Genomic DNA, 25,236 nt, shown 5'->3' with positions numbered 1-25,236 from the left:
ATAAATCTTTAGCCTCTGTTTTGATAAAATGTCAAAGCTTTTATTAAGACACCTTTTTACATTTGTGTGGGAAAAAATATGCACGGGATAAAAATGAAAAACTGCTGCAACGTTCTGATTTCTAATAAATGATTTCATGAAAATCACTGACATATAAACAGTTTTTCTTATCCCAAACTTTACTCAAACAGTTGAAGGTTTACAAAGACAGACACAATGGTACCTTCACTCAAAGACCTAACAGTGACCAATAGCTACGCGGTAAAGATAATTGTATACTTAAAGTAGTTGACCCTAATTGAAGGTCATCCATGCTGTGTTCGTGAGGGATTAAACTACTACTTTCTTATTTGAATCGTACTCGCAGTCGCCAGACAAAAAGAAGGGAAGCACAGGTCTTGGCCATGTGTCGTCAACGGGGACATTGTTCAGACAGATGCACATCCAACGAAAGAACTGGAAAACTATTAACAGTGTGTCTGAAAACCTGCCATTATAATAAATATAAATACATCTGAAGTTTTCTACAGATTTCAAAAAAGGACAAAAATAGTTTCTTTCCTTCAACATAAGTCACCCACATAAATTATTTCTCAAGATAGTCAAAATAATCCGTAAACTTTACGGGGCTGGGGAAATAAGGCTTGAGCGCTTTTCTTCATTTTTCACAGCATATGGCTGATGGCCAAAAAAATTGTAATTGTGGGATGGGATGGAAATTTCAGGTTTGTTGACACTCTGCCTGGATTGTTAAAATTATTTGGGCAAATGCGACTTGACAGGTCAGTAACTGGAGTGATCTGGGACAAGCTCAGCACCTCCACAGTTCATAGCACTCTCTTTAAAAATGAAAAAATGGTTTCTGAGCTGCATGTAGGTGACATGGAGTAGAACCCACGTTGCCTCCAAAAGTAGTCCAACCTCTGCCCGACTTGATTTCTGGCTAATGGCTTCTTACCGCTTTAAAAAATAAATTAAGGATAAGGAAATCTACAGAGAATGATATGAAAGAGTTATTCAAAGCACATCAAATTCTTTTGAAGTCCCAGCCGTACTTTATAAATATGAAGCCTGGCAGGCCTTGGAAGTGAACGAACCAACCAACGTCACTCCATGATGGCCCGATAAATGACGGGCTCGATGTAGTCCTCTCTGTAACGAGAGTTGATGACGCGTTGTCGTTTGGAGTTCTGTTTGACGTCGTTCTGAGCGAAGAGCTCAAAGCGCATGTCTGACGCCACTGACTGTGGAGGGAAAACAGGGCCGTTGTAGTTGTTGTCTCGTCTGTACGCGAGACGAACGAAGCAGTCCCAAGAGGACTGAAACTTACCAGTCGTGACTTAACCCGTTTTGGAAGATCTTCATCTAAGGTGTACACGTCTTCGCGTTTGACGGAAATTTGAGATTCATCTTCAAATTCCACCTGAAAGGCAGCAGACGGCCATGTAAACGTTTTGAACGACAGTTTGAGAACACTATAACATTCACAAAGTCATGCCTTGAAATTTTGGAATGAATGCTAAAATGTGATTCCGATATTCATCGCCGCTGACAGATTTAGAACTCAAATATGCATGTTAACTGGGAGGGCTGACAGTGAATGAATTTTAATAAGAAAAATAACATTTAACAGTACAATATCGTGCTTTCCAACAACACAATCCAAACATAAATAAAACGTAAAGAATTATACAGTTTGCATATCAATTTGATTTACTTTGTGCTGATCCCTCTGTGAGTCGTCCTTGCCAATTGACCCCTCCGTGGATATTGCGCAATCCGCGTCATTGACCAATCAGAGGCCAGAGATCTGCATAAACCAAAGCCCGTTTTTGTGTCCGCCATTTTCTCAGACAACATTGCATGGTCCAGTATAGGTTTAGTTAGTGTTTTATCGCGTATTTGGGTTATTTAACAAAAAATATGGTTAAGAGGTGTAGTCACGGACTTTGTAATAGTGACGACAGGTATCCTGAAAGGCTGGTTGGTGGAGTTCGATTCGTACCCTTTCCAAAACCGAAGACCCAGTACGAAAAATGCCTTCGATGGATCAAACTTTGTGGAAGACCGCATCATCAACTAAATCCATCTCATATCAACCGGAACACATGTTTGCACGAAGGTATGCCCTATATTTGATTTTCAATAGATGTCTCGTATAAATGAATTCGAAGTTCTTCGCAAGCATAACACTGCTGCGTGTGAACAATTGACACACTTATTCTTTGTTGAGCGATATTTAGCGATCGGACTGCACAAACGTATTGATTTCTTGCTGGCTCGCGGCCGAAGCTTAACCAGACTGTGTTTGCACGAAGATTTGCCCTAAATTTGATTTTTAATACACGTCTCGTATAAATGAATGAGACGTTCTCCGCTAGCATAACACCGCTACGTGTGAACGATTGACACACTTATTCTTTGTTGAGCGATATTTAGCGATGATCGGACTGCACAAACATATTGATTTCTTGCTGGCTCGCGGCCGAAGCTTAACCAGACTGTGTTTGCACGAAGATATGCCCTAAATTTGATTTTTAATACACGTCTCGTATAAATGAACGAGAAGTTCTCCGCTAGTATAACACCCCTACGTGTGAACGATTGACACACTTATTCTTTGTTGAGCGATATTTAGCGATGATCGGACTGCACAAACATATTGATTTCTTGCTGGCTCGCGGCCGAAGCTTAACCAGACTGTGTTTGCACGAAGATTTGCCCTAAATTTGATTTTTAATACACGTCTCGTATAAATGAATGAGACGTTCTCCGCTAGCATAACACCGCTACGTGTGAACGATTGACACACTTATTCTTTGTTGAGCGATATTTAGCGATGATCGGACTGCACAAACATATTGATTTCTTGCTGGCTCGCGGCCGAAGCTTAACCAGACTGTGTTTGCACGAAGATATGCCCTAAATTTGATTTTTAATACACGTCTCGTATAAATGAACGAGAAGTTCTCCGCTAGTATAACACCCCTACGTGTGAACGATTGACACACTTATTCTTTGTTGAGCGATATTTAGCGATGATCGGACTGCATAAACGTATTGATTTCTTGCTGGCTCGCGGCTGAAGCTTAACCAGACTGTTTGCACGAAGATATGCCCTAAATTTGATTTTTAATACACGTCTCGTATAAATGAATGAGACGTTCTCCGCTAGCATAACATTGCTACGTGTGAATGATTGAATGAAATCAGAAGCATGGCGTCTCTCTCAGTTAAGAATGTATTGTATTTAGAATCTATAATATATCGTTGATTTGAATGAAATCAGAAGCATGGAGTCTGTCTCAGTTCAGAATGTATTGTATTGTATTTGCCATTTTTACTGTTTGTCTTACGTCAGCGCATGTGGCGTGACGTCACTTCAGGAGGCGTGGTTAAGTGCCCTGTACGGAGGGGTCAATGGAAAATACGCATTCAGCCATAAGTCACAGTAATACAGGTCATTTTTAACAGAGTATAAAAAATAGATGCCAGTCAGCATCATTATATCATCTCGCTATATATGTTGCTTCACCATTTGTGTTCAAATAACAGTTGCTTAAAAGGCTGATAACTACCACAACAATGATGCATGTATTGTTACTTCATCTCTGGCGTTCTGTGTTAGTATTAAGCAGACATGTGCAAGACCAAGTTGTTTGATTAAATACACAATATGTTTTGTTATGCATTTAATTTTACAGGAATCTTCAACTTGCAGCTTGTTGTGAAGTTTGATGCCACAAAATAAAATAAAAAATTCCAACATTTTGTGGTTGTGCGACTTGTTAGAGCGTTAGCCTCACAGTTCTGAGGACCGGGGTACAAATCCTGGCCCTGCCTTTGTGGAGTTTGCATGTTTTCTCCAGGCACTCCGGTTTCCTCCCACATCCCAAAAACATGCATTAATAGGAGACTGTAAATTGCCCTTGGGTGTGATTTTGTGAATGGTTGTTTGCTTCTATGTGGCCTGTGATTGGCTGGAAACCAGTTCAGGGTGCACCCCACTTCCTGCTCAAAGATTGCTGGGATGTGCTCCAGCACTCCCACAGTCTTTGTGAAGATAAGCGGCTCAGAAAATAAATGGATGGATGCATGCAGATTATCTAAGGCAATGCTAGTGTTTTGTCATTGATATGGGCCAATATCAGCAGTCTTTTGGGCCCCCATTCTGGTCATTCTACGACGTGGTGAGACCAAAAAAGGGATCCTGGTGACCTACCAGGTACATAGGGATGGAGTGGGACGCCACAAACTTGCCCCCGTACAGCAACCCGTCAGTCCATCGCACTGACACAGCAGTGCCCTCCGCAGGGGGCCCCAGTCGAATGCAATCCCGGTTCTGGAGAGATGAGAAGGCCAAGGACTGATGAAACGAGGCCCGGTGGAATAATGTCTGACGGTTACTGACCTCAATATCTTCTGGGAAGAGGTTGTCACTGTACGAGCCATCGTCGAACGCAACCTCGTAGAAGGTGGCCGTGGTCAGTCCCACAACCTCACTGTGGTAGTAACGACCATTTCTGTATTTACAAATCACCCTCTGTCCTACCGCCAGCTCTCTCATGGAGTCCTTATTGCGCTGTGGACCACAATAAGATGTCAGCCTGAAAAAACCGTTCATTTGATCTTGACCACAGTCTTTAACACTTTCACTTAATTGCAGCAAGGCTCATCTTTTAGACGAAAGAAAAAAATATATAGCCCCTGCTCTACGTTGAAGTTATGGATCAGACCCACCTGCAATAAGTCCAAATCCATGAAATAAAAACACCATAGTCACCTGTGATACTGCTTTACCCCCAGAGTAATGTTATGAGACTTGAGATCATAGTAGACAGTACATTTACAGTGTAAACTACTAACATGAAAAGTTTATAGTTTTCAGGAGAGATGTCAAAGCCATGAATATTATTAAGACCAGGGTTATGTACTCCTTTTGAAACGCTATTTTTTCTTTTCTTTGTATTAGAAATATTGTGGCGTCACGGTGGAACAATTGGCTAGAGCGTTGGCGTCACGGTTCAAACCGGGGTTCAAATCCCGGCCAGGCCTGTGTGGAGTTTACATGTTCTCCCCGTGCCTGCGTGGGTTTTCTCCGGGACTCCGGTTTCCTCCCACATCCCAAAAACAGACATTCTAAATTCACGCTAGGTATGATTATGAGTGTGACTAACATGTGCCCTGCAACTGGTTGGCAACCAGTTCCGGTTGTACCCTGCCTCCTGCCCGATGATAGATCGGATAGGCTCCAGCACTTCCACGACACTTGAGGATGCAAGATACTTCGATAATGGATGGAAATCGTTTTCTTGTTTTGATGTGTGAATAACGATACCCGCCTCCCAAGTGAAAATGTGACATGAGTGTTAGGGAGGTGGAGACAAAAGTTGAAGCTTCAGCCTTTTGATTATGGTTATTGTTTTAAACATCCATCCATTTTATTTGCCGCTTATCCTCATGAGGGTCGCGGATGAGTGCTGGAGCCTATCCCTGCTGTCAGGAGGCGGTTACACCCTGAACTGGTTGCCAGCCAATTGCAGGGCACATGGAGACAAACAGCCGCACTCACAATAACACCTAGAGGCAATTTAGAGTGTCCAATTAATGACCGTTTTTGGGATGTGGGAGGAACCCAGAGTGCCCGGAGAAAACCCACGCAGGCACGGGGAGAACATGCATGTTTTTAACTTGTGGGGTGACAAACACACATTATGACTCATCAGCCATACATAATAAGTCTAAAAATGAGCAACAAGTAACCAGAGTTCCGTTTTTACATGAGTTTGACTTAAAATGAACAAATAAAGAGAGGCTTTGAGACTATGTGAGCTTTGGGAAACTTTAGCGTTAACATTCTGGAAAGTATCCACTAATGTTCCCGCTAGTTAGCTAAAGGAGCAGTTACCTCAGCTATGGCAGCCGCTCTATGCCTGTGACAGGTGATGAAGACAATGAATGGCCAGTCATCCGGGTGCATAAGTATGCCAGCGGCCTGAGCGCAGCTCGCGTGGAACGCTGTGGAGCAGCGACCGTGGGAGCACTGGACGCAGCAGCCAGTCGACTCTCTCTTCATCCGTTTCCTGCAGAAAACGCATTTCTGCCACAGACAAAAGAGTCATGTCGAGCAGGGTTGTCGAGAGGAAAGGTTATAAGTGGTGCGATAGAGTAAGGGAAGTGCAACAGGGAAGAGGAAGGAAAGGAGGAGAAAGGAAACAAGTGGGAGAAAGATTAAAAAAAGTTTCAAAGGAAATATTGGACCCAGCCCCGCAAAGGAACACAATATTTTGTGGGACACCGCACAGTTTCCTTCTGAAATGAGACTGACATCATGTGCAATTTTTACTAACGATTGTACCATTTAGAAAGATGACTAAAGCTCCATTGAGATTAAAAACAATGACAATGGAGACAAGGCTGACTATTGAGGCCAAAGTCCAAATTCCTTCCCAGACATTTGTTTGCTAAATGATTCACAGTCATTCAAACATAACCCATCCGTATGAATGAAATTGAGTGTCAGACCCACCTAGGGATGCAATGATTAATCAAATAACTTGAATAATTTCATTCACCCTCAAAAACAAAGCTTCGCAGGCATAATTTTTTACTCAACTTCCTTCAAAAATGCCATCACTTCTTGTTTGTAATACGCAACCCAAAGTTGACCTAAAAATTCAGCAAAACCATTCTCCCCATTTATAATGGATTTTCACACCACTTTATTTTGCTTTGACCCATATGATCAAAATATGAAGTGCCATCTGTATTTTGTTCGTTTTTTTCAGATAATTTCTCTGAAGTTAAGTTTGAACACTTAACACTTTCTATTTTGTTGCTCTTATTTTGAAACTCACACTCCTACCTTTATTTATTTAAATGAGAGAACACACAGATGTGCTCAAATGTTGCATTACCCAGGCAGACTTTGTAAGATGGGTACAATTCAAAGAAATATTGATGGGCCAGGCCACAGACATTTAATTTTATTTTAATGGAATTCAAATTAAACTGTCAAACATTTCAGAAAAGCAGTACCATGAAACAAACATTACCATAAAGAAATTAAGGGCAACTGTTCTCAGTCTTATTTAAAAAAAAAAAAAAAAAAAAAAATTCCACAAATTCTGCCACGGTATGTAAATTTATGAACACAACTGTACATATATGAAGACATACATACCTCTGTCATTTTGAAAGTATAAGCTACACCTCTTACCATAACCTGTAATTGGTGGTGGTGTACGCCTTTCTCATAGCCTCTAAGTGGCTGTGGTATATAAGAATAAAAATGTGCAGCTCTAGATGATGATATATATTTACAGTATAAAATGTGAAAAATTTTAATTCTAGCCAGTTAACAGCTAGCCAATTCAAAATGTTCAATTGCTGACACTCACTTCACACACCAGGCCATGCCTTATCAAGAAATACAACCTATATAATAATCAAATCTAAAAATATTCAATGACTGCAGCGCTAAATCTTAATCACTACTCGACCACATGAAACTCTCAGAGTATCTTCTGGTTAAAGGAAGCCCAATGAAATATTTCAGAGCTTGATAATGTAACAGACAAAATAAACAAAAAAAAAGCACCATCATTTGTACAATAGATTTTAGGTTTAAGAGTGCCATTGTAAGGATCGACAGACACTCCTGTCAACATTTTTCTTGGGACATCACTAATGATCTGTGTGATCTCATGCATTGGGAATCTTACCAGTCTGAAACGAGGCAGTGGGATTGCAGACAGATCGATGGGACGCCGCTCTGTGATGTTTACAAAGCGAGCTTCGAGCACAGTGATGGCGCACAGCACATGGACCCACCTGCCGGAGAGACAAACATGACATTGACTCAAACCAAACAGGACAATGTCCAGGGTGCAAGATACCTACAATATTTAGACAACCCGACAATCCATGAATTCTGTTTTTACTGCAATACCAACTGGAACTTCGACCCAAGTGGGGGAAAAAAATACACTACAGTAAAAAAACGTTATATCCATTTCAAATACAATTGCAGTTCATTTAGCTTTGTGACAACATCCATGTAAACAATGCCGTTTGAAGAAGGGGGTTTGGGGGAGGCATAACTCAAAAGGTAAACTTGACTAATGGCTTGTTACCAAAGAACACTGCAGCGTTAACGACCAGTAGATGTGTGTTGAATGTGCTGTTTCGAGATAGGGATTATTAGGATTACGTACTTGTCATTGTTGGCTCTCTGCAGAGCTCCACCTCGGAGAGAACAAAGACAGCAATCCTGGCACAAGAAAAAGTGTTGAAATATTGATAACAGGATATTTTAAAAAAGTGTATACTATTCTCCTTCTTCTTTTCCTTTCGGCTTGTCCTGTTAGGAGTCGCCACATTGTGTCATCTTTTTCCATCTAAGCCTATCTCGTGCATCTTTCTAACAGCCACTGTCCTCATGTCCTCCCTTCACAACATCCATCAACCTTTTCTTTGGTCAGCTCCATCCTCAGCACCCTTCTTCCAATATACTCACTCTCTCCCCTCACCCCAGTTTTATACACTTTTCCCTTCATCCTAGCAGAGACTCTTCTGTTGCATAGAACACCGGACACCTTCCGCCAGCTGTTCCACCCTGCTTGGACCCGTTTCTTCATTTCCTTACCACACTCACCGTTGCTCTGTATTGTTGACCCCAAGTATTTGAAGTCATCCACTCTTAATATATAATGTTATTAATATAACAAGTAAAATTTAAATAAATGTGAAATTGTTCACCTCACACATTCTAAAAGTGAAAATTCCAGATACCGTAATTGAAAACCTACTCCACTTGCATTGAAAGACATACACGGTACTGCCCACTGGTGGTCATACCTGTTCATTAGTGTGCAAATATTGGGCAATATTCCCAGATTGTTCTACAAAAGTCAAGCAGGAATCCTGATAACAACAGATGCACAAAATGAGAAACAATGTATTCCACAAACAATAACACACAAAGGAAGGGAACAATCCTGGCAGGACTAAAAAGGAGGCACATAGCCAAGAACACTTTTAAAGTGACAAAAATGAAAGTGCTAGGACAAATGCGTCCCATTTAGAGTTGATTACTATTTCTTTTGACAACTTCAGGAGGCAGCAGTTTAAAATATGGTAAGCAGTATGGGTTTCTTTAAAACCTTCATTGTGGAACCTTCCTGTATTTGAGTGAAGCTAATCAACCTACAATAATTGACAAATAATTGAAAATAGCGCACAAACCTCAGAAGTAGCCTCAGCTTTGCAGCGAGCACACAGCCAGTCATCCTGCTCTGCTTCTTCTCTGGTTACACCATAGCAACCTGAGCCAAACAGGAACAAGTTTCTTCCATTACATTTTATTTAGTGGTATTAAAAAAAAAATGAAAAACATTTTTTAAAAAGTCTTTTGTCATCAACAATACCTGTTTTTCTCTGTATAAACAGTATGGTGAGTAGTTCAGTATGCTTTTTGCACATATTACTTACGTTTTAGCATTGCTTACATTTCTTTTCATGATTAAATGTAATATAATTAAGTCATTGACAAAAAGGAAGTGTAGATGAAAAGAGCTTACTGCTGTGGACACGGACGCAGCACTGAGAACAGCTGACCAGCCGGCTAGTCCCGTCCTCTGTGATGTGAGGGTTAGACAGCTGGCCTTCCCCGCTTTCGCTGGCCTTGTTGGTGTGCGTGTTGAAACACATCTCAGGAATGAGAGGTTTGGACCACTGGCAACCTTGGCGGTTCACCAATGTCACGCTGGAATCCCCGTCACTGGCCTCAGACTAAAAGAGAAAAGTCTTCTTTTTAATTTATGAATCCTTTAACATACATGATCAGAATTTTTCCAAAGGCTCACTTCGATCAGGAAAAGGCTCCCCGGAAAATTTTTGTCACTAGTTACAAAAGAAATTCAGGATACAAAAGGAAAAAAAATGGCGCTGGATTCCACCAAACGTAAACATTCTGTACTGTATCTTGGTTTGAAGGGAGAACACTAGAGCTGCTCTCCCATTGGCCACTGCCAGAGCATTTTCCTGGCATCACACTGGCTAGGAGCGATGTCAATCTTTAGCCAAGACGCACACCCTGTGTCTGGTTTGTGTGGCAAAATAAAGCAAAAAATAAATAATTTGGGTGATCTTGACTGACTTGAAACAGGAGAGGTTTTGTTTGATTTGACTTCAGAGAGTGAAACAAAAAATGAAACGTTAGTTTCTGTACAGTGTATGTAACCTTCTGGCTTCAACTGTAATTTCCTCTACAAAAGAAATTTGATTGGGCGCCTAAAGAATGTACAAGTTGATTGGATGAGGTCCTTCACCTCCACGTTGCACACACAGTAATTATAGGACATTCCTGTCGGTCTTTTTTCATCCGCAGTGGTGTGCACAGACCTCTGGGATTCTTTCACTGGGTATGGGACTACTCACTTATTGCAATAAATAACTTATATACACCAGAGGTGCTTACGTATCACCCCACTTGTTCTATAGACTTCTTTAATTCACTAGGCCAGTCCCACCACATTCCAGTTGTATAGGCGCATTCAGAATCCTGGTCTTGCATGCTTCTTCTCCTGTACTTGTCCTATCGTATCTTGTCCTGTTCTTCCTTCACAAGGTGTAGCACTATGGTTTCATGCAACATCCATTGTTACGTTTCTTTATTGTAAATAATGAATAATTTACTTTTCTCATTCTGTTTACACTTGTTGCTTTGTCCTTTTTGTTTTTTTTTTCTCCCACCCATCAAGAATTTCTATTCTGTTCGACTGACAATCAATAAAATTTCAAGACTTAAAAACGAAGAAATCACAGATGAAGCTCAAAAACTGTGACATAGTAAAACTGTTCCGGCACCAAAGGGATGAAGATTCTCCATACTGCTTGATGTCACAGTTGAACAGGACACAAAAAAAACAATTAAAAAAAGGAGGATCCTGTGTTCAAGCATCTAATCTTAATGGAAAGCAGGAATAAATTTCTCGCAGCTCATGAAAGTGACCTGTCTTGACTTACCACGACTGTCAACATCAAGCACATCTGTGTGATAAGGTGGGGTAAAATGTAAAACTAACATTTTGAAACTTTTTTCATATTCATTTACAACATCTTGTACAGTACTGGGCATTTTAGGCCAAAAAGTACAAAACATTTTGTACTGAACAGTAATTTGTTAACATATGGCCACATTAAAAAAAATAAACTCCTTCAATATTACGGATAAGCAATCGAAACCCCCATGCCAACATTTGACCACTAAATCAAGCTTCCACTGTATTTTATTTTGTCTAGGTTTTAATTTTCCAGTATATAAATGAAACTTCTGTCTTCCGACAGCCTATCCTATTTTATTTGACTTTCTTGTAATTAATTCATGCCTGCTGTTTTTTTTTTTTTTTAAATTAGGTGCTCAGTATACAGCAATATTACAGTACAAGAAGGTAAGTACAAAACAGGAAAGTAGCATGGGGTCTAAATTTAGAGTTCCGGTAAACATAGAAAACTCCTTCCTCTTACAGTAAACTATAAATCATGGCTGTTCCCCTGTATGCATATCTTCGTGCTAGACACCGTATCCTAGTTAGGTTCCACTGACCCTGGCAGCGGCTTGGCTGGCAGGAGTCGCGAATGTGAATGTGTTTTTGAATGGGTCAATGTGAGGCTTTGTAATGTGCTTTGGGCACTGTAATAGTGTAGATGAAGCACTATAGAAATTAAGTTCATTTACCATTTAATCCATTCCATATAGTGACATCTAAAAAGGGAAGGCATGTACAATAAAAACACCAAATATCATAATCTATAGGATATTCTATCAAATATGTAGGCTACCCTTACTATACAATCATCCATTTCCTGCACCATTTATCCTTACTAGACAAAGTAATACACTGTGGTACCTCTATTTACAAAACTAATTCGTTCCAGAAGTCGTTTCCTAACGTGATTATTTTGTAAGTTCAAGCTTTTTTTTTTTTAAACATGTAAATAGCCTAATCCATTCCAAGACCACCCTCCCCTAAGCATTCAAAGTACATAATGTAAAGAATATTAACAATTATGTAAATTAACTTTTGACGTTGGGCTACTATGCGAAGAGAAGGGTGAGTAAGAAGCGAAACGCACGGTAAGGGACAGAGGAGGCAGAAGTTTGACAGCTGAGAGAAAACATACGTATGAAAGTATCATTGCACACAACTTAATTCCACTAACGTTTCTTAACGCCCATAGTGAAGAAAGATGCATAAACATGCAATTAACACGAACGAAAAACTCACCAAAAAGTTGTACTTTATCAATGTGCGTGGGACAGAGCGCGTGAAAGCGCTAGCGTGTGATTGGGTGATGCTCGAGTGCCGAAGGGAAACGAAAAGCATCACGGGGAAAGATTGAAGTCCCTCCAAGCCAATGGGATGCCAGGAAGATGCTAGGTGATAGCCAATGGGAGAGCAGCTCTATTGCACCACACAAACCAAGATACAGGATGTTTACGTTCACTGGAATTTGGGGGCTTCGAATAGCTGCGTCTATTTTTGCCTTTCGTATCCTGAATTTTCCTTCTTAACAAAAGGAATATTTTTTCAAAGAGCCATTTCGTAACCTGAATTTTTCATTACTAGAGATGTTCGTAAGTAGAGGTACGACTGTAATCTTATCCCTCCCTTGACATCCCAGGTAACAGTGAGCATTTAATGAGAGACTTGCAAAAAATGAACTCATCTCTCTCACCTGATGGTGGGTGTAGAAAAGTAGGCAGATGGAGCAGTATGGAGCCTGTTCGCCCATTCTCTTATTGTACTCCCACTCTACCTGGGGATTTATTGGCCAACACTGCCACAGCTTCCTTAGTGGCTTAGCCCATTCCTCTTTTTCTTCTTGCTCTACCGTCACCGTCACATTGCCGAACATTTCTAAATAGTGGATTGTAAGACAGTGACAAAAGTGCATAAAAAAACTGTTGATGAGACTGTACGCTCAGCGGTCACGTTCCTTTAAAAACAGCCTGTCTGCAGCTTCCCAGGATGTTTTCAGAGTAAAGTGGCAACTGAGCAGAAGGTGTGTCATCAATAGAGGTCCAGAAGGACTAGAAGCATCACTTATATCAGGCTTACCATCATCGCTGTGTATCTCTCTGAAGAGAGGGTGGTGGCGTGGAAGTTTTCTGAGTTGGTGTTGCTGCTGCTGCTGCCTGGTGGGCACTGACATACAGTAGGACTGCTCTTCTGACACCTGGTGGTAAATATGATTATATCCGTGAATTAAACCATGTATCGTACCATAATTAAGTATTTACAACCCTTCACACGGTTTCCACATTTTGCTATGTTACAAACTTTGTCTAAAGCTGATGTGAGTATAGTTTTCTTTAAAAAAAATAATCTCCATATCCCACATTTACAAAGTAAAACCTTATTTTCAGACATTTGTGCAAAATCTGAACATCATTGAGATGCTTCTTCAAGTTAAACGGAGTCCACCTTTGGTAAATTCAGTCGATTGAACATCATTTGGAATGCCACGCACCTGTCTATATAAGGTCTCATAGCAGTTTATATTAGAGCAGAAGCCAAGCAAAAAATCTAAGCAATTGTCTGCAGATCTCAGAAACAGAATGGTGCCAAGGCATAAACCTGGGAAAGGAAACAAAAGAATTTCAGCAGGACTGAAATTCCCGAAAAGCACCGTGGTCTTGTATAACCGGAAATGCAAGATGTTTGAAACCGCCAGGACGTTTCGTAAGTATAGCTGTCCGACCAAAATGAGTAAGAGGGAAAGATGTGCCTTGGTCAGAAAAGTGACACAAGAACCCTAATGTACTAAGGCAGGCATCTCCGGAAAGACCTAAAAATGGCTGTCCACTGACCACACCCATCCTACTTGACTGATTTTCTGAGGGTCTGTGGAGAAGAATGGGAGAAAATGCCCCAAAACACATGTGCCAAGCTCAATGAAGCATACCCAAGAAGATTTGAGGTTATGATTACCGAATGTGATTCAACAAAATATAAACCCGAGGGCGTGAATGCTAATGTACCCATTATTGTTTAAATGTTTACATTTTCAATACATTTGCACAACTGTCTGAAAATATGTTTTTGTCCTTATGAGATATTTCCTACTGATTTTTTTTTAAACTATGCCCAAATCAAACAAGTTATTGTTTTAATTTTGGCCATGTTTTATTCGGACAAATTTAACCTAAATCAGTCAGTCACGGTGTAATCAAAACAATATTGAGGGCTTGGTACTGGTAATATAATATCCTTAAATACACAATTTTCAGTCCAGTTCTAAGTACATATTAACAATATGGGTGAGAAATACACTTGGATGTTTGACAGAAAAATTGTCTCTTTCATGACGATAATGCCACTAATCCATAGAGGATATTGGCTATTCTGTTTGGAACAGGATGTATACAATTCAATACACTTCTGATTTTAGCAAACTGTTAACGTCACATTTAGTTGGGAATATTGCGTTCCTGTTCTTCCATGTAGTCAATTGGCAACTATTACAAACGCTATAGATGAGCAGAATATTGATAGAGCCAGTACAGAACCACCATTAGTATTCAATATGTCAATCACCAAGACTCGTAGATTAAATTAATTTTCCAGACTTTAAAAAACTGTCTCACATTGGTCTTCCATGCAAGTCCACAGAAAGCATTAGTGTACAAAGAAGACAACTGTTAATCACTATGCATCCCCTACATTGCGATAGGAATTAATTAAAAAAAACAGACCTTTCTTTTGTTTTGGTTCTTGGTGCTCTCCATTTTGATGACCTCGGTGGGCTGTGTAAGGCAGGTGGGCTCAGCAATGGTTGCATTCTGAAAATCATTGGGAATCGAAACACTGGGTGTATGCTCCTGTTCCGCAGAATGTTCTGTTTGACTGAGTACCACTTTGGTGACAGATATTCTAGATTCTACCCTCGATTCAGTGTTTCCACTGGTCGGTGACCGAGATGGTGACACTGTGGCGCTTCCGTGTGGGAGATGACAGGGCTTCTGCTCCCTGGCGTAACTGTGCACCTGCAGCATCGTGTGCGTCTGCGTTTTTTCTCGAGGGTAACTGTGCACTTGTAAGATGTCTTTTTGAGTGAGTGTCCGATGGAAGAGCAAGCTGGCCACGCCCATTTTGCGGGAAGGTGTCCATGCCGGCGTCAATGTAGCAGACAGGTGACCGTTTTGGGACGAAAACGCAGGGGGACGAGTCTTTGTGTAGTGAGGCGTGTGTCCTGAATCACTTGTGTTTAAACCCCTGTGAAATGGATCCAACAATGTGAGCTTCGTCGGTGTGACGACCAACTTTGGCGGACCTGTCAATAAAATGAGTCCTTAATTAGTAAAGGAGATGGAAAAAATAAATTGTTTCTAGATTAAAAAAATACTACGTTTAAGAATTGTCAATAATAATACCTTTATTTCGCTTGCCGTCCTGTGGTGTCATACGTGGTGGTAAAAGATTTAGTCTTGGCCGCTTCGCATACAGCATCATTTCCTCATCTGTATCTTCGGAAACAACCTCTTCCGGCAGCTCCAGGCACACCCGGTGTCTCTTGGTCTCAATTCTTTGAAGTGGACTAAAGACCCCACAAAAAAAGAGAGAGCTGATTATTCTAATCAGAAGGTCAGGCATTTAAAGTAAGGCACTAAGAAAATCGTATCCTCACAATTTGGGATACTCCATATGTAAATTCTAGGTCCTCAAAAAAACATGTTTTGTTCAAGTACAGATGTTTCAAGTCATAGCTCTGTAGACAGTGATACCTTTCCCTCACGTAAGATGTGTTTTACACACAGGTGTCAAGGCTTAATCACAGGTATCAAAGTGGTGGCTCGGCCTGGCCCATTTTAATATTTATTCGTTGAACTATTTTAACTGAAGAAAAATCAGGCATTAAGTCCAACCAAGAACACAAAATGTAAATGAAAATGAGCCCGAGAGATGAAAACTATTTCCTGCTAGCCCACTTTAAATAAATTTGCTACAATCTTCTCAGTGATTGTTGTTTGTCACAGACCACTATCTTAATTATTGCATTATTAAATACACTTCACTTAATGAACTTCTTAAATATTAATTGACCTTGACTATTTTTTCTTTGTTGAAGTAGTTCCAAAATGTTACACCTTTAACTACTGCATTCATTTCCATCACTTTACTTTTAAACCTCCAAATTTGAAAGACATCTCCTCTTTTCAAACTTAAAGTTTCTTACCCCCCCCCAAATATTTTTCAATATGGAATTTGTGATACATTTTTACACGCATCAGCTTCATATCAACTCATGGAATCTCTATCTATAGTTTATAAATACAAACCATAATAAATTAGAATGAAACATTTCTGTAGTTCATTTCACATCATAGCATTATAACAAATTATTGTATGAATGTTATGATTTTTCACTTACATTATACTATCTTCAAGGAATTAGAATGTTACAAGGGAAACAGTCAAACAGATGTGAACATGAAAATTAGGCTGGAATTGGACTTCTAAAGTATTTTCTTGTACTGGATTAATTTGTATAAGTTTCACTCTACGAATGTCAATTCTGAAATAAACTCTTCTAAAGTAATTTATTGAGATGCTCCTGTAATGGGTTGGAGGGATCGCTACAATATTTGATGTGGCCCACCAATGATAAATTCATATTTCTTACTAAAAGGATTATTCTTTTGAATTTGTAAGAAAAAAAACCTGTACCAAAATGTAAGCCTTTAACAGATATTGCATGTATTTTTTTTTTCTTCCACCAAATTTCTTCTAATGAGCAACAGGGCGTACTTAAATATTTGGTTAGCCATATTTTCCATAACTTCTAATTTGATTTCTTTTTAAATATATGCAGTACATGCCAATAATCATTGAAGTTTTATTTTTCCATAAGTAATACCATAACGTGATTTTCACAGAACACGAAATTTTTCCCACAAAAAAAATAAGTTTGATACCCCTGCAGTGTAAGCAAATTTGATTGAATACAATATTCATAAATGGCATGTGACATACCTCTTCCGCCCTAAATCATCCCGATCGCTATCCACAGAGCAGCTGCTACTATTGTAAAAGGTGTTAAAAGAATCGCCCAGGAACTCCTTAGCTTCTGGAGTGGGTCGAGAGTGGTCGATAGGGGCTGTATCTCGCCCAGCCAGCCACTGTTCGTAGCGATCTGGCTGGAATTTTTTGACAAACACATCCATGGAGATTTTTACCATATCCTTGCGGCACGAGCACTGACAGGGAGGAGCACAAGGAGAATATGAATTGAATAATCCACAGTGTCCATTTAGCAACAGCTGTAACGTTTATTAATACTCACCAAAATAGCTTGCTTCCCATACTCAATCCACCGCTGTGTGGCAAAGTTGGTAGATTCAGCACAGTTGAAACCATGGTTGAAGCCAGCATGATAAGCATACGGGAAAGTGACCATGAACTCGCCGGCATATTGGGTTATCTGAGGGGTGAGGTGCAAAAACATAATTTAAAATTGTTTTAGCAAGATGAAATAAGCCCCTCTGATACCTTTTCAAATGGAATGCCGTATTTCTTCAGTATAGAAGGTGATATTAGGGTCATCTTGTGCCGCAAAAAGGCCTCACAAGTTTGAGCACTGCCAGAAAAGAAACCTACAGACGACATGCTGTATGTGAGGACCATACCATGTCAACAGCTTTCATTTTAAATGCGTAATAAGATTCCATTGATCTCAAACCTTGAGCCAGACGCTCAAATCTTCTCCCATGCTCTGGAGGCACGCAGTACCTGCAAAAATTCAAATGTGTCTTGAGTTTCAAATGTAGTTACTACGTTCAATTGTAGTCGTTTCAAGAAGCACGATTTATCTCATTTATGTGTATAATATTTGGAAATATATCTAAACTCCCTTTCTTTCTTTTCTTTTTTTAATAATTACCAGGATTTGGGCTCTCCGAAGTGCAAGTAGTTGATGCTATAGAGGTCCATGTCCTCAGTGTGCCATGCAAAGGTGGTCTTCCACATCCCAAAATACAAGTAGGGTGTATTCACACCCTCAATGGTGATGCCGCTTTCAGATTCCACCGTGTCTAAAATGGTATTTAGATGGCAAATGTTCCACTCTTTCACTTCCTGGAAGAGCGCAGAATATCACAAGATGTAAGGTTAAGATGAACACAGGAAGAATTCTTGAAATGCGTCATGTTAGTATCACACCATCTGATTTGAATCAAAACATATGTAGACATACTTTACAACCAGAAAACCTAACTATACAAACTGTCCCAATTCAATTTTCACTTCCCTTTTTCTACTTTGTTCTAGGTATCATTCAAACGGATCTGAGGCCATCAGCATATGACCTCTTAAACTGCACTTTTTATGTAAAAATATCAACCCCCTTGCTCATGGCTTACCATAGAACATCTCAAACTAACGTTGAATTGTGGTCAGGGAAAAAAACCCATTTTGCCATACGGGAATTTTACAATAACAAAAACTCCAAAGCCAGAGCTGTCAAACCCAAATGGCCTTATGTCTATCAAAATAATGTCTTAAACGAAATAAAAAAGGAAGTGTATTGTACGTAACTTTTTGGAGACTATTATAATAATATTAACTCACCGGATTGTACAGACTGCCACCGACGTCAGCTCCATATATAGGAGGATTAAATGTCACATTTTTCCAGTACTTCCTTTCCAGTTCATCAAAATCATCATAGTGAGGGCTACAGAACCTGCAAAACGGGCAGAAGAAACATAATCTAGTACAAAAAAAAAAGAGATAATCATATTTAAAGCAAGAAAAAATTGGAAAGGTGAAGGGTTTTTTTTGGGGAGGGGGGACTTACTTGTCACTGTTTGCAATCTTACGGAACTCTTTAACAGACATCGATTTCTTCTGAATGTTGTATTGAGTGAAAAGGCCCGACTGGCCTGTCACCACCTGCTGAATGGGTGCAGGGATAACCAAATCGTCAATATCGTCATATGAATGTCTTGGCTTCCATTCTTTTGGTGGGACCACCTTGGAAGGGGAAGGAGGGAAGATTACAGTCTCGTCCTTAAAACTGATTAGCTGGTCATTTTGTTTGGATACTATGTGAAAGTCGAGTTTTTGATTGAAATTCGTCACTGTCACTTTATGAAAAATTGTTGCACAAAGTTAGTCACCATCAAGTACATACTTTGGCCAGGCCTGCTTTGTGTGCTCCCTGTGACTCCATGTAGGCGACATAGCGGCTGAAGTTTTTGAACTCCTCAACAGTGGGATAAAAGGTCATAATCCCTTTGGAGGCATGGCTTTGGGGGGCTATGTCCGACGCCATTCCAAAATCGATGATGATTCCTATGGATTGAAAACAGAGCATTGGTCAAACCCTTAAATGTATGTGAGCGCGCGTGTTTTTGTTTGTGGGGGGAGGGGGGGGGGGGAGGACATGTTTTGTGGTCCCACTACTTTGCAGATTTTGATAACAGCTGTTAAACTATTGATTTATACTATTTTTATAATATTTGTTGTTCATGCTGTCGCTTAATAAATTAGCTGTCTAAATGTGTTTGTATAGCTTTAGTTGTTTATAGGCCTTTCAAAAACATTTAAGTACCACCACACAAAATGCAACAAAAATATGCCTAGGGTGTGAAATTGGGTATTTCTATTTCACTGATTTTGCCTTTTGAGGAAGTGGACTGGAATTGAATTCCCCAATGGAGGGGGATTACTACATGATACACAAAGTGTTTAGAAATTGGCTAACCAGCAAATGAAAAAAATTACCTGGTTGTTCATACATTTACACAAATGACTTTATAAAGGTCAAGTGTCATCCCTATAGACAACTAAAATAGATACTGTACTGAAAAATACACATACCGTTATTCACTTCAATGTCTATACGAAAAAATAAATGAGCGGAGAGCACGTCATCCATGCGCAAAGTTGCAGAAGTCTCATTCGACATCCGAGTGGTCACCATATTGGCTGCATCTTCTTTCTGTGACATCACACTGGGACATTCGCCACTGAAAACATGCTGTGCCACCTTACTATGGGACACGGCCGTTCAGACACGGAAGCTCTTTTCGAAGAAGAGAACATCTCACAACCGACTAAAGTAACTGGGGCAATATTAGCCCATCGTTTCAAGCCATATTTAGATGATATGTGGATCACCGTCAAACCGCCTGCGGCCAAACCACCTCCCTGCCTGATCCACCTCCGGCCAACGGTGATAAAAACAACGCCGCCCACGAGCAACGACGCCGCGGCCAAACCGCCTCCCGTTCGATCTACCTCCGCACAGTGGTGATAAAAACAACCCCGCCCACGAGCGACGACAACGCCTCCCTGCCCCGGCTTGGTGCCACAATAAGCCACCTCAGCTTGGTGCCGGAATGAGCCACCCCGGCCGGAGCCGAGGCATGGCCTGGGCAGCGGCTCGTCCGAAGCTGTGCTTAGCGCCGACGAGTACATCGACACATTTAGCACGCCTGACTTAGGTGCGCGGATCTTTTGTTACATTCTGAGAGGATTATGTCCCCCCCCCCCCCCCCAAACTATAATTTTTTTTAGTAGCTGTATACACACTTACCTGTCATTTGGAACCCACGAAGCTCTCATCTTTTGCACCCGTGCAATCCATTTTTCACGACGAACCCGGTCTTTTCGAAAAGTATGAAGAATGAATCCATCCTCCCGAGTGTTCGAGCAATATCCAGCAATTCAATGAACCGGCATTTTGGCTAACATGAAGGAACAACGAGCCACCTTCCAGCAGATAAAACTAGTGTAAACCGCTTGAGTGAGCTACTGCCCTATACGTCACTTCCTGCTTCTTCTTGAAAACAAATCTCTCGAGAGGATTTTCATGGCGGGAGTTAAAAAAAGCCATGTACGTCAAAATCATGTTTTGTGGTGAAAAAAAACGGATGGGTCCATACCAGCTGCCGTTCTTTTATTAATAACATACTAAAAAAAAATCGTGCATTTCATGACAGTGGCACTTTAAGGAGGGCAGCACTGTGTTGCAACCTGTTAAGCTGTTGCCTTCACACTTCTGAGGACCAGGGTTGAAATTCTGGCCCCACCTGTGGGGGAGTTTGCATGTTCTCCCCATGCCTTTCTGGGTTTTCTCCAGGCACTCCGGTTTCCTCCCACATCGCAAAAACATGCATTAATATTGCCCTTATATGTGATTGTGAGTGCGACTGTCGTCTGTCTCTGTGTACCCTGCAATTGGCTAGCAACCAGTTCATGGTGTAGCCTATCTCCTGCCCAATGACAGCTCGGATAGGCTCCAGCATTCCCACAACCCTTGTGAGGATAAGCAGCTCAGAAAAATGGATTGATGGACTTTAAGGGCTTTATTGAGCTCCGGAGATAAGATAATTCACACTTTTAATTTGATAGTCAACATTAACATTGCAAATTTTGTGTGGTAAGTATTATTTACTACACAGCAGAAGAATGTTATGTACAGTAACTTAAGATGTCAGGTAATTTTAACAATTTTGACCTACTTTACGTACAGTACTCATTTTTGTCCAAATTAAAGTACAATACTAGAGCTCATGTGGCTCTGAAAGGCTGGGTTGGACTGGGTTTGCTTTGGACCACACCACTGTACTTAGCCAGTCCGCTTAACTGTGACAGTGTGATGGATCACTCGCTTGTGCTTTGATCAAGAAGACAACTAACCAGTTAGTTAGCCCGCTAGCCACAGGATGGTTTGGGCACTCCAACCATACTTTGCGGTAATATGTTTCAGTTTGACAACAAGCGGCGACCTGACCTTAATATTCGTAGACCTGCGGCAAGCAAAGGCAGAGTCCCTCAGCCTTGCAGGATTTTCTGTACAGATCGATTGTGAGGCCCATGGTTGCGAGGCTCCCCACGTAACCCACACAAGTGCCCCCCCCAACACCTCAACGCTGTTAAAAAAAAAAAAATTAAAAAACCCTCACGTTTATATAGGGTTAGTCTCTTCAAAAAGAAAAAAGTAAATCATACTTGATGTTTCTGGCCAGAGTCTTATAAGCCATGCACTCTTCTTTTAAAATTGAAATGCCTTGTTTTTCCAGGCTACATATCAGTAACGTGCAGCAAGACTGGTAGGCGACATGCAGTTGAGTGTTAAAATGTCAGTAATGACAAGTTGTTACTCTAAAAGTATTTTATTAGTATGAAAATTATTTCTTGGGCAAAAAAGTATATGTTTGGGGTGTTTATTTTATTGTATATTTTATTTAATCCCAACTGCAACATGTAATGACATTTTCAAGTATCGGTGAGTATTCAAATGTAAGTACTCATACTTCTTCAGGAAAATAAGTGGTCCGTCCTTATTCAAAATACAGGTCTCAACCTAAAGTTTATATGGCCCCAAAAGCAAATGATGAATGTATGGTTTGTTTCTTGCTGAAAACTTTACCAAAACTGCAATCTATTTAGCTTGTAATAGATATTTAAGGTTTTTTTTTAACTAAACCCTTTTTTTTTTTTTCTCGAGTTTAGGGTATATATTGGCCTATTGTAAACTTTTCATTAGTTTTTTTTCTGCATCTATGAAATAGAAAGTCAATCATTCAATAGTAAAATTCAGTTCTTCTGTAGATATTTTCAACAAGCTGTTGAAAACATTTGCTTAGGGAGGTATTCAAATAAAACAGTTTTTTGCTTTTCTCACTGTCTAAAGTCTGTGACTGTATTTTCCCCTTGTGAAAAACTTTGCGAGTTGTGCTACAGGAATAAAAGGTACTTACTAGTGTTTAGCAGTCATAAGTTACAAAAAAAAAAAACAAATACAACAACTCTTGCCTGTTGTAAGAAACTTTTATTTAAATATAACAATATAAATTATATTCGTTATTATTAACTACGTATTAAATATATGCTATCGTAACGATGTTTTATTTTCTATTCAATGCAAAAGTATAAAACAGTGTTGGATTAATAACTATCTGAGGCGGTTTGATTTAAAAATAAGGTTGTTATTATGAGTTTTATTATTATGCAGAGCGTCTCCGATTGGTTAGATCAGTGTCTCTTTAAATCGACCAGTCAGCTAGCGTTAGCACACATCCTAAATTGTCAGAACGCATCCCCTACATATTGCAATAAGATCGTCCTCTGGCGGAAATGAACATTTACTTTCAAGGTTACTTCAGCGTACCACACATTATCATCAGTTATTCATGCACTGAAATAATTCGCAACGCTGTAAAGAAACAGCTAGTAGATTGGACATTGGATACGACTAGTTCCCGCTACTCAATTTACTTCCACTATCATAACATTTAACCAGTAAACTAGGAGGACATGGAAAGCCAATATTTGATGATTCAAACAGAATGTCTTTCCTAATTGTCAAAATACACCTATCCAACTCCCAAAGTGTCGTTTGATGACTTTGGGGCAAGTGTGTATTTCTCAATAAGTCGCAAGTGTTCCAGGAATTATACAGTACCCCATCCGCGACTAAAGCCGTTAGCAGTCGTTGCTAAAGGATTAGCATTTAGACTTCACGAGTGTCACCGATCTGGCGAAGTCAAGACCAGCCGCGACGTTCGCTTGCTCACCTTACTCTCCCGCGGATGAAATGGTCGTCACCTGTGATGTTTATACTCCGATAACCCAAATTACACGCGGTGACAGACATACAGGAAAGTGGCCAGTTTGGCAACAGAGAAGGCTGCGAGAAGAGCACAAGCCTCCATTACCTCAGTTACGCACGCACGACGCATGCACGACGGATGTTTACCGCAGCACGCACGGAGGACGTTCAGCCAATCGGAGCACGAGTCCACGGATTGTCGGCGGAGGGCGCTACGCAGCCTTTTATCTAGAAAATGTATTCATGTTAATGTGTTGTATTTGGTTATCGTCGCTGTCGTAAATATCTGTCCGTCTATCTACAGTGAAGAAAATATGTATTTCAATACCCTGCTATATTGCAAGTTCTCCCACTTAGAAATCATGGAGGGGTCTGAAATTTTCAATGTAGGTGCATGTCAACTGTGAGAGAGATAATTTAAATAGAACAATCTAGAAATCACAAAGTATGCTTTACGATTTATTTGTGTGATAAAGCTGCAAATAAGTATTTGAACACCTGAGAAAACAAATGTTAATATTTGGTACAGTAGCCTTCGTTTACCATTACAATGTCAGTCAAACATTTCCTGTAGTTGTTCACCAGGTTTGCACACACTGCAGGAGGGATTTAGGCCCACTCCTCCACACAGATCTTTTCTAGATCAAACAGGTTTCTGGGGTGTCGCTGAGAAACACGGAGTTTCAGTTCCCTCCAAATATTTTCTATTGGGTTTAGGTCTGGAGACTGGCTAGGCCACGAAAGAACCTTGATATGCTTCTTACGGAGCCACTCCTTGGTTTTCCTGGTTGTGTGCTTCGGGTCATTGTCATGTTTAAAGACCCAGCCAGGACCCATCTTTAATGTTCTGACTGAGGGAAAGAGGTTGGTCCCCAAAATCTCACAATACATGGCATCCTCTCCTTAATACAGTGAAGTCGTCCCGTCCCATGTTCAGAAAAACACCCCCAATGCATGATGCCACCACTATGCTTCACAGTAGGGATGGTGTTTTTGGGATGGAACTCATTATTCGTCTTCCTCCAAACACGATTAGTGGAATTACGACCAAAAAGTTCAATTTTGGTCTCATCTGAACACAAAACTTTCTCCCATGACTCCTCTGTATCATCCAAAGGGTCATTGGCAAACTTAAAACGGGCCTGACATGTACTGGTTTAAGCAGGGGGGGGGGGGACCTCCCGTACCATGCATGATTTAAAACCATGACGTATTATATTACCAACAGTCACCTTGGAAACGGTGGTCCCAGCTCTTTTCAGGTCATTGACCAAGTCCTGTCGTGTAGTCCTGGGTTGATTCCTCACCTTTCTAAGGATCATTGAGACCCCATGAGGTGATATCTTGGATGGGGCTCCACTCCGATTGAGAATGACCGTCATGTTTAGCTTCTTCCATTTTCTAATGATTGCTCCAACAGTGGACATATTTTGTCACCAAGCTACTTGGCAATTTCTCTGTAGCCCTTTCCAGCTGGAGTTGTACAATTTTGTCTCTGGTGTCTTTGGACAGCTCATTGGTCTTGTCCATGTTACAAGTTTGAGTCTTACTGATTGTATGGGGTGGACAGGTGTCTATGCAGCTAACGACCTCACACAGGTGCATCTGATT

The 25,236-nt window shown here is 40.5% G+C and overlaps 1 protein-coding gene across 3 annotated transcripts; it reads right to left on the bottom strand.

Annotated features, from left to right (window-relative positions):
- kdm4ab (lysine (K)-specific demethylase 4A, genome duplicate b) lies at positions 1-23,813 on the bottom strand. Of its 3 annotated transcripts, XM_061839451.1 has the most exons (23): positions 23,773-23,813; positions 23,591-23,703; positions 19,198-19,358; positions 18,862-19,037; positions 18,633-18,747; positions 17,947-18,140; positions 17,746-17,795; positions 17,556-17,659; positions 17,350-17,487; positions 17,040-17,263; positions 15,440-15,603; positions 14,762-15,339; positions 13,125-13,242; positions 12,742-12,923; positions 9,582-9,792; positions 9,247-9,326; positions 8,217-8,272; positions 7,725-7,833; positions 5,909-6,100; positions 4,412-4,582; positions 4,223-4,342; positions 1,331-1,423; positions 1-1,244 (listed from the first exon to the last, which is right to left on the bottom strand). In XM_061839451.1, exons 3-23 carry the CDS (start codon positions 19,336-19,338, stop codon positions 1,107-1,109), a joined length of 3,354 nt encoding a protein of 1,117 aa, XP_061695435.1. In that variant the 5' UTR covers positions 19,339-19,358; positions 23,591-23,703; positions 23,773-23,813; the 3' UTR covers positions 1-1,106. The 3 variants fall into 3 exon arrangements, with proteins under 3 accessions (XP_061695435.1, XP_061695436.1, XP_061695434.1); XM_061839452.1 differs by lacking the exon at positions 23,591-23,703 and having other exon boundaries at positions 23,732-23,813; XM_061839450.1 differs by lacking the exon at positions 23,773-23,813 and having other exon boundaries at positions 23,591-23,761.
- Positions 23,814-25,236: the final 1,423 nt, after the last annotated feature.

Source organism: Syngnathoides biaculeatus, chromosome 13, assembly GCF_019802595.1.
Source record: "Syngnathoides biaculeatus isolate LvHL_M chromosome 13, ASM1980259v1, whole genome shotgun sequence".
Classification (NCBI taxonomy): domain Eukaryota; kingdom Metazoa; phylum Chordata; class Actinopteri; order Syngnathiformes; family Syngnathidae; genus Syngnathoides; species Syngnathoides biaculeatus.
The sequence above is the reverse complement of the archived record's forward strand: the minus strand, read 5'-3'. Positions and strand labels throughout refer to the sequence as shown.

What these genes read in the sequence shown, in the direction of transcription:
- kdm4ab (XM_061839452.1), bottom strand. Translation starts at nt 19,338, where the DNA reads ATGGCGTCGGACATAGCCCCCCAAAGCCATGCCTCCAAAGGGATTATG. An exon ending in AGAGATACACAGCGATGATG is followed by an intron (nt 12,924 to 13,124) that starts GTAAGCCTGATA and finishes TCCACTATTTAG; the next exon opens with AAATGTTCGGCAATGTGACG. An exon ending in TTTTCTACACCCACCATCAG is followed by an intron (nt 9,793 to 12,741) that starts GTGAGAGAGATG and finishes TTTCTCTTTTAG; the next exon opens with TCTGAGGCCAGTGACGGGGA.